The sequence below is a fragment of the Syngnathoides biaculeatus genome, chromosome 14 (assembly GCF_019802595.1).
Source record: "Syngnathoides biaculeatus isolate LvHL_M chromosome 14, ASM1980259v1, whole genome shotgun sequence".
NCBI classification, from domain to species: Eukaryota; Metazoa; Chordata; class Actinopteri; order Syngnathiformes; family Syngnathidae; genus Syngnathoides; species Syngnathoides biaculeatus.
The window spans coordinates 25,400,551-25,410,000 of NC_084653.1; the positions used below are offsets into that span (position 1 = coordinate 25,400,551).

Below are 9,450 nucleotides of genomic sequence, written 5' to 3' on the forward strand. Positions count from 1 at the left end.
AGATGGCTTGTTCCGACATTTGGGCACATCTACTGGGATTCTTTTGCATTCAACTTTGTCCGCAACTCATTGAGACATCAAATTGTATTTCAAAAGAAAATCATATTTGACCTTCAGCGCAATTATAGAAAGCAACATTTGAGACGTCCGCCTCAAGAGAGTCGCATTAGCCCCTCCTCAGAAATAAAAAAAAAAAAAAAAAAAAAAGGAGAACGAGGCACATTTACGTGAGCTCGCAGTGGCCAAGCCACGGTTAAGTTTTAGCTTTCATTTTGCTTCTTTTTAGGATTTCATCAGCGCAATCGTCAGGCAAGCAAACAAACGATTCCGAGGAATCTAATTACTGGGAACCAGTTTCCAGTTTGCTAGGACGAATCATTAATGTCACTGTTCATCATGCACAAGAGGATTCACATGTTTGTTGTGCCCCCCCACCCCCCACCCCAATCTTTGTGATATTTTCCATAAAAAAATTGAATGAGCACTTCAACAGTTATTAAATTCTCCATGATAAATAAATTCAAGAAAACTGATTATTAGAGTACATTACCTATTCTACTGCCAACACTGCTCTTCCAATGAATGTTCCATCCATTTTCTTAGCTGCTTATCCTCACAAGGGTCGCAGGAGTGCTGGAGCCTATCCCAGCTATCATCAGGCAGGAGGCAGAGTACACCCTGAAGACAGACAACAGTCCCACTCACAATCACACCTACGGGCAATTTAGTGTCCAATTAATGTATGTTTTTGGGATGTGGTAGGAAACCGGAGAGCCCAGGGAAAACCCACGCAAGGAGAGAGAAAACATGAAAACTCCACACAGTTGGGGCCGGGATTTGAACTAGATACTCAGAACTGTGAGGCCAACGTTCGAACCAGTCATCCTACGATGCGACCTGCCGAATGTTCCATTTACGCTATTTGCGCATTTTGAGCAAGCAACGCCGTTCGGAACATTAATTTTGATGCGTGTACTCGGAGAACCTTGAGCCACGCGAGGTTGTCGGTGGATATTTTTTGCCTTGAACTTGTCAGCGGAGGAGTTTTCGAGTATTGCGGGAAATGAAAGATTTCAGCAGATATGTTGAGAATGAATGAAGTTATACAGTTGTACTCTTGATTTAAACACATTTTTGAGCAGGATTCCCGTCGGGCGATATGACGCAGAAACATTCACCATAAAGGCTCGATTTCTCCAGAAATCATAATCTTGATTTTGCATTGTGCTCAGGTTGAAGGGGCCATTCCAGCCACTTTCATTTTAGGCGAAATTTTCTCACATTGATAATCCCAAGGCGGCACAGTGGATCAGAAGGAAAACGTTAGCCTCACAGTTCTGAGGTCCAGGGTTCCATGTTCTCCACGTGCCTGCGTGGGTTTTCTCCGGGCAATCCGGTTTCCTCCCGCATCCCCAAAAACATGCAACATGAATTAGACACTAAATTGCCCCGAGGTGTGATTGTGAGTGCGGCCTCACAACCATCACAAAATACATCATTTCAAGGAATCAGATGGATTATTGATCATTGTTTTAATTGGAGTTTATTTGGTAAAATCACTGTGATGGGGGCACAACAAAATTTAGCGAGCGGTGAACGTCACTCGGTCATCAAGGCCAAGTCACGTGCTGAATCTTTTTCTTCACTTCTGGAGACGTCAGAACACCCTGAAGACAAAGCAGAGATTTAAAAAAAAAAAAAAAAAAAAAAAAAAAAAAAAAAAAAGATGGAAAAAATTCACTTCCCTCAGAAAGACATCATGGCAAAACACAACCACAAAAATAATATGTTATTAATAAATCTACTTTACTGGACACCTCAGTGCATGAAAATATTACAAATGTCGGAGAAATAGAAAACTTCTAAATACTGCTTGTAGAATAACGCAATTTCTCAAATCAGGAAAAGATTAAGCAGTTTTGGGCTACCCAGGAGATTACGTGCATAGAAATTATTGAAAATTGGTTGTAGGTCATATTGATTTTTAACGTTAAATATATCTTGGTGTCTTTTTTTGTTTATATCACAAAAGCCTGGACCAGACACTTTTTTTTAACTTCTTGAACATGTAAAATACATTTTTTTACTTTATATATTTCTTTTGTGTCTTACGTTTGATTTAAAAAAAAAAAAAAAATCAATTAGCAAGCATGTAAACGACGGTGTGATGAATTTTTACATCTAGTGTATGTTTGTTAGCTGTCGTGCAACTCGTGTTTCTTCTTACCGAGCAGTTTGCATCCCGTTTTAGGCTCGCCGTGTCGGAGCAGCGCGAAAACGTCTGATTGGAAGAGGAAGATGAAGACGACGGCGACGCTGATGATGAACTGCCGGACAGGCGACGGATGGGGTTGCCCAGGTTTAAAGCCGGAGGGGGTTTCAGCCTGTCACCCTCTCCCGACGACGACATCGCGCTCGTCTCCGGCTTCTTCGTTTTTAGCGAGCCGCAGGAAGTGAGACGCGAGGAAGTCAGGTGGTCCCTGGAAGCGACAGCACACAGAAAAGGAGAAACGGGGAACTGAAAAGAAAAAAAAATGCGATAAAATAAAACAGTACAAAAAGAAAACCACTCCAGTAGCAAAGGCGTAAAATTGTGCCAATTGACCTGTATAAATTAAATTTAAAAGATGAAAATTGTGCAGTTTTGAGGGGGAAAAAAGTGAGATTATTTTTAATCTTTGAAAAGTGTAAAGTCAGAGTAAAAGTGGCGACAGTAAGAATATCAATTTATGAGTGAGATCACAATTTCAATGTCAAAAAGTAACCATTTTTGTGTGTCAAAAAGTAATCTTTTGGATATCACTCAATCTCAGCGATTTTTGTGCTGCCATAAAACTTCAAATCACTCTCCTGCAAAATGACAACAGTGGATTTACTTCATTTATCTTTTTATCAAATTGACTCCCCCAATGGTTGGTTGCCGTGGAACCCCCCTTTTTCCGCCTCAGCACCGGTTGAGGGTGCGTCCGGTTTACGTTTCAGCGGCTCACCTGTCCTGCCGCAGGCCGGTCGGTGCCGGTCCGCCGCGAGTCTTCGCCATCCTCTTCCCCCATCGGTTGTTGGGTAAAGTCCGCTGAGGCCGCGGGATGACATGTCGTACGTAGAGGTCTACGAGCTGCTCCCGACTCCCACAAACTCTGGAATTGATCTTTTTCTACGTCACAAGTCAAAAATCCGGTAAGCGAAGGCCATTTTTTTAAAAATACGAATATTAGCACAGGTATTGAATGTCAGCCGAGTATGCCAACCCGATTATTTCTCACCTCATTTAAAATTAACTGGAGAAAATCCTGAGACAGAAGCTCAGGATGAAGTAAAACGTCTACTTCTGAAGCGTATTTAGCTAACTCGGTGAGCGTCGCCATGTCTGTTTTTCCCAGCATGCTCCGAGTCACCCTTGTATTCTTCTTTGGGCGTTTGTGGCTGGAAGAGTCCCATCTAGCGGGAGATACTCAAAAAAACAAAAAAACAATACAGTATTGTATTGTAAAATTAAAAGTATAACAAACCCGAACTCAATAAAGAGTTGGCACATTTTTGTGCTGGAGGGCTATATTGAATTTTTCAAACGAATGGATGAGGAAGGTCATCCGCAAGTCATATGTTCGATTGTTGATTTCATAATGAAATAATCATAATTTGAAAGCTCCATATTAAGATTTTACTCGTGTTTATTGGATGTTTAAGCTTTTTGACGTCAAATAATAACAGGTTATCCATAATACGATATATATCAGCATTATGTATGAGTATACTACATCGTGAGCACCGATCATATGAAAATTTCAGACTCAGTTCATTACACGTACATGAAATATTTTCATTTTAATTTATTGTAGTAAATGATATTACAGGTATTTTAAAATTTTAATTCATGTAAGCAAGTCAGCTTCAGAATTTAAAGCACAAATAATAGTAACAATTTGTGGTCTACGGTATATTTAGAACATACCTCGCGGGCGCCTTATATGGTCCTCACGGGCTACCATTCGCCCGCGGGCACCACGTTGGCGACCCCTGCTGTGTATCTATCTATCTATCTATCTATCTATCTATCTAGCTATAGCTAGCTAGCTAGCTAGCTAGATAGATCTGGTAAAGCGTTGGCTTCAGTCCTGAGGTCCTGGGTTCAATCCCGGACCCGCCCGTATGGAGTTTGCATATTCTTTCTGCCGTGCCTGCGTGGGTTTCCTCCGGGTGGGCACTCCGGTTTTCCCCCCCACATCCCAAAAGCACGCAACATTGACTGGACACTTTAAATTGCCCCTAGGTGTGATTGTGAGTGCACTGCTTTGTCTCTACGTGCCCTGCGATTAGCTGGCGACCAGTTCAGGGTGTACCCCGCCTCCTGCCCGTTGACAGCTGGGATAGGCTCCAGCACTCCTCCGACCCTTGTGAGGATAAACGGCTAAGAAAATGGATAGATGTGTGTGTATATATATATATATAAAATACAATGATTTCGTTTCCTATTCCGAAAGGAGTTATTTTCCGTTTTTGCGGCATCCCTCCATATTTGTCTCGCAAACCCAAACGTCCTTTCAGTTTATTTAAAACGATCTCCACTCTGCTTAGTCCGCCTGCATCAATAGTTTTCATTGAAGTGAACACCCGTCGGAAGGAAACGTCTATCGTATCCCGGCAACGCGGCAATAAAATCACATCACGTGACCCCAGCGCTGTTTACATTGTCGAAGCGGATGACCTCAATGTTTTGTTGTATTTTTTTTTTCCCACCATACACACCGTCAGTCCTTTTAAAAATCACATTTATTTGTCTGTTTCCGTTCTTGTTATCCCATTTTTAGTCCAAGTATGTTCTTACGCTTTGTCTTCCTGCAGCAATTTCTGAGAACATCACTGGACAATGATCACATTTTTTTTTTCCTTTTCTTTTGGTGTGACAAACAAAATCGACATGAGAATGATCGGCAATAAGAACGGGCGAAAGAATCCACAAATTGACCGTCGAGAATTCTCTCAACTGTGCAGAACCGACTGTAAAGTGATTGTGTCTTAAAGGGGACATGTTATTACAAGTGACTTTTTGTTGGCATACAAATAGTCGGGTCTCCAGACTGCCTGCCCACCAGTCAAGTGTGAAATAAAAAAAACCAAGTAAATCTTTTGTTATCTGTCTGTCAAAACAACTGGACTATTCCTTTTTGTTGAAGACGTTTCACCGCTAAAGTTTTCTTCAGTTCATTTTTTTTTTAATCTCGGGAGTTTCTCTTTGTAGAGTATTTGTTTCTGAAGGGTGCCCCCCTCCCCCATCCTTGGGGTCATCACAGCAGAATTGATGCTGTTGTCCTGCATTCACGTTCATCTGCCTGGTGTCAAAATTGAGTTTCCACTCTTTTTGCGCAATGAGACGATCCTCAGGGGGGAAGATGTCAGCAAATTGTTGTCGAAAGACGAAAGGCGACGGCGCGAACCTCCTCCTGTGTTTTGAGAGGGCCGCTCTAGCTCCACGTCTTCTCTCACATAGTTTTTCAACCCAGCAGTCTTCCCTATACAGAATTTGGACATTGTTATCCTTAAAAGCAACATCACGCCCTTCCGAATCATAATCCATACTTGAAAAAAAATAGACCTGAAGGTGCCTTTTTAGTTGCCCCGTCTGGACCATTGCACGCTTTTTTTTTATCTGACTGTTTCCGAAAATGTGTCTGTGAATGAAACTTAGCTCGTTGTGGCTAAACGCCGTTTGTTTGCAGTCCGGGCGGGGAGTGGGTTTTATGTTTAAAAGATTCTTCTACTTTTTTCTATGCCACTTGTTCTTAGACTTTTAGAGATAGGCTACCATTTACACTGAGTGGGAATTGCACCAAAGTCAGGCAATGGTGCACTACCTCATTGTCTTCGAGTGATATTCTCCAATTACAAATCATTTTGAAATCGTAACAATCAGTCAAGCAGTGTAACGCCCATCCCTTGTCAGCGCTGTGAGTCAATGTACAAAACAAGAGTTCACTAATGATGGAAGGATCACAAACAAGACAAAGATGTTGACATTGGACCATACGATTTTGTTTCTTCCGCCGCGTTGGCCATCGAATCTGAGACAAACACAATAAGTAGACTCCAGAATCCCAGAGGTTTTGTGTCCTTCAGACAGCCGACTGAGTCTCGTTGCAGACGTAGATGTTGCTGGGTCGCACTCGCCTTCGGCTGCGGCCTGCCACCCTGGGACACAGGCGGCAGGTCTTGGGAACGAACTCCTGGCAGGCCTCCCGGAACTTCCGGATCCTCCAGCAGTAGATGATTGGGTTGAAAACCGTCTTCAGGTAGCTGAGCCACAGTGCGCCTATGCTGGTGGGGTAGAAAGCGGGACTGTAGTAGAAGCGGCGGCTGAAGACGGCCAGGAGGCTGACCACGGTGTAAGGCAGCCAGCACACCGAGAAGCCCACAAAGAGGATGAGGATTGTAGTGAAGGCGCGGGTCTTGAAGCTCATGTCCACCTTGATCTGCGGGGGTCTCTGCAGCCCGATGAGTCTCATTTTGCTGACTTGGTTGAGGGCCGGCAGGCAGGAGGGCTCGCTGGCGTGGCTGTGGACCCGCAGGGTGTTCCGGCGCACCGTGTTCAGGATGCACATGTACGAGTAGAGCATGACCGAAAAGGGGGCGAAGAAGACCGCCACCGCCAAGAGGACGGTGTAAGCGCGGTCGGCCACGGACTCGCTGTATCCCAGCACGCACTGCGGCACCCAGACGTCGCCTGCTCCCGCCGTGCTTGTCCTCCAGCCCACCACGGATGGTAAGGACACGCACAAGCTCAGCAGCCATGACCCTACGATCAAAACCTTGGCCCTGTGCGGGGTCAACTTGTCCTGACGCTGCACGATGATGAGGAAGCGATCCACGCTGATGATGAGCAGTATCGACACACCCTCCAGGACGAAGAGCCAGTAGAGCATGATGGAGGCGCGGCAGAAGCCGCTCCCGAAGCTCCAATTGGCGCTTCCCAGCGTGACGGCGGTGAAGGGCATGCAAAGGAGTGAAAGCATAATGTCGGAGAAGGCTAACGTAGCGAGCAGGAGATTGATGGCGGAGCGCATGGCCGGCTTCTGGTAGACGATCAGACACACGATGGCGTTGCCCAGGAAACCGATGGTGATCATGAAGATCATGATGGCGGCCAGAGTCACACGCAGCGTGACCGATATCAGAGGTGTCCCGGGTTCGGAGGGAGGACTGTTTGTGGCTTGAACGGCGTCTTCCGGCTCCATGAAGTCGCATCCTTCCAGCAGGCTTTCGTTGCAAAAAGCCATGGTGGCCCTCTAGCAGAGAATATCAGCGTGGACGCAGTGGATGATCACTGTCAACGGCATTGGAAAAACCTCCAAGCCATCTGAAACACACGAACAAAACACAGCGTTCAAAGTGGATGTTCGAAATGAGGCAGTAGAACCGCCTAACCATGAAAGTATAAAATAACACAAAACTATTCAGTTTGTACCATTTTACAATGCGATTCAATGGGCGAGGGATGACTGGCTGCATCCGATTCACGTACGTACTTACGCAGACCATCAACCGACGTTTACAGTGACACCTTGGGGTGGGGGGACGGGTCCTGGCTGTTGTTTCCGCCTATGCACCAAACAACAGGTCAGCGTACCCACCCTATGTGGAGTCCTCACAGGGAGTCCTGGAGAGCGCTCCTGCGGGGGACTCCACCGTTTGACCGGGCAATAACAGTTAGATCTGGGAAGACGTGTTTGGGAAGAACCCTTCCAGATCAGGGGGGATATTTTTTAGTGACGCAATGTTTATTTGGAGAACAAAAAAAACTACAGTATTTTCCTTAACTTTTCTTTCTGATGTTGATGTTTAGAATTTCCCTTATTATGCATCATGACAGGGACAAAACCCCTCAGTTCTTTTCACCCATTTTGAGGCGGACAGGGCCCGTTTTGAAAAACCGCTCGAGTTAGCGTGTATGGTTCTCTGCGATTACCTTGACTGAACTCAGAAATCAGGATGACCCCAACAGAAACCAACGCAAACAAGCATTGTTATTAATTAAAAATAAAAAACAGAAACATCTGAAATGCTGCAGTCACTGGAGACAGATGTCTGTCTCACTGGCTTTAATTCGATTTGATGCTTATCGGCCGAGCTGCCATCTTCCTTCCTCTCACCGTTTCGACAATACCCGTCGTGTCTCGCACCTCCCGGCGAGTGACGAAGCCTCACGGTTGCCGACAGAATCTAGGAGCGAAGTGACTCCTCAAAATGATGATAACCGTTAACATTGCGCTGTCACTAGACGAGAAGGCCAAAAGTTGATTAAAAACAATAATGAAAGCATTCATTGGTGTCAAGGAAGTATGCCGAAGTCATCTCAACTGATCTTTGTATGTCAGAGCATGACGAAGGCCCGCCACGCAGCTGCAAAACAGGCCATTGACTGCCGCGCACATAGCAAAAGAAAAACTCAACACAACAACACAAACAGAGGAAACGGGTGAGTAATAAAAGCAAAAGTATGAGAAGCTAACGGGCAACGCTTGCGCCCTTTCACTTGCCATGCTTTTGCTTTTCAGCCACAGGTTCATATTAGATTTTAAATAAAATTGAATGCAGAAAAACACCCTCAAAGCATGATGCTACCACCCCCATGCTTCACAGTAGGGATGGTGTTCTTGGGATGGAACTCATCCTTCGTCTTCCTCCAAACACGGTTTGTGGTATTATGACCAAAAAGTTCAATTTTGGTCTCATCTGACCACAAATGACTCCTCTGTATCATCCAAGTACTCATTGGCAAACTTAAGACAGGCCTTGACATGTGCTGGTTTGAACAGGGGAACCTTCCGTGCCATGCATGACCTTGGAAACGGTGGTCCCAGCTCTTTTCAGGTCTTTGACCAAGTCCTGTCATGTAGTCCTGAGCTGATTCCTCACCTTTCTAAGAATCACTGAGACCCCACGAGGTGATATCTGGCATGGGGTTCCACTCCAATTGAGATTGATTTGTCAAGTTTAGCTTTTTTCATTTTCAAATGATTGCTCCAACGGTGGACCTTTTTTCACCAAGCTGCTTGCCAATTTCTCCGTAGCCCTTTCCAGCCGTATAGAGTTGCGCAATTTTGTCTCTGGTGTCTTTGGACAGCTCTTTGGTCTTGGCCATGTTACAAGTTTGAGTCTTACTGATTGGTGTCTTCATGCAGCTAGCGACCTGCATCTGATTCAGGATAAACATTGAGTGGAGGTGGACTTTTAAAGGCGGACCAACAGGTCTTTGAGGGTCAGAATTCTAGCTGATGGACAGGTGTTCAAATACTTATTTGCAGTTGTATCACACAAATAAATCATTTAAAATGATACACTTCATACTCCCACAGTGGACATGCACCTACGATGAAAATCTCAGACCCCTCCATGATTTCTAAGTGGGAGAACTTGCAATATAGCAGGGTGTTCAAATACTTATTTTCTTCACTG

The 9,450-nt window shown here is 44.8% G+C and overlaps 3 protein-coding genes and 1 long non-coding RNA gene across 4 annotated transcripts in view; 1 reads left to right on the forward strand and 3 right to left on the reverse strand.

The window, feature by feature from the left end:
• The window catches only part of nck2a (NCK adaptor protein 2a), a 44,621-nt gene extending 43,241 nt beyond the window's left edge, over positions 1–1,380 (reverse strand). Inside the window, exon 1 of the mRNA XM_061842490.1 lies at positions 551–1,380. The gene's annotated coding sequence lies outside the window, so the exon portion shown is untranslated. The remainder of the gene's footprint in view (positions 1–550) is intronic.
• A 133-nt stretch (positions 1,381–1,513) lies between these two features.
• c14h2orf49 (chromosome 14 C2orf49 homolog) lies at positions 1,514–3,431 on the reverse strand. The gene is made up of 4 exons (XM_061842495.1): positions 3,264–3,431; positions 2,991–3,154; positions 2,228–2,480; positions 1,514–1,667 (listed from the first exon to the last, which is right to left on the reverse strand). Exons 1-4 carry the CDS (start codon positions 3,381–3,383, stop codon positions 1,611–1,613), a joined length of 594 nt encoding a protein of 197 aa, XP_061698479.1. The 5' UTR covers positions 3,384–3,431; the 3' UTR covers positions 1,514–1,610.
• The window catches only part of LOC133512670 (uncharacterized), a 47,260-nt gene continuing 40,889 nt past the window's right edge, over positions 3,080–9,450 (forward strand). The window contains exon 1 of the long non-coding RNA XR_009798237.1: positions 3,080–3,177. This is a non-coding gene — a long non-coding RNA (uncharacterized LOC133512670). The remainder of the gene's footprint in view (positions 3,178–9,450) is intronic.
• Positions 6,097–7,274, reverse strand: gpr45 (G protein-coupled receptor 45). The gene has a single exon (XM_061842406.1). The coding sequence runs from the start codon at positions 7,269–7,271 to the stop codon at positions 6,111–6,113; it is 1,161 nt and encodes a 386-aa protein (XP_061698390.1). The 5' UTR covers positions 7,272–7,274; the 3' UTR covers positions 6,097–6,110.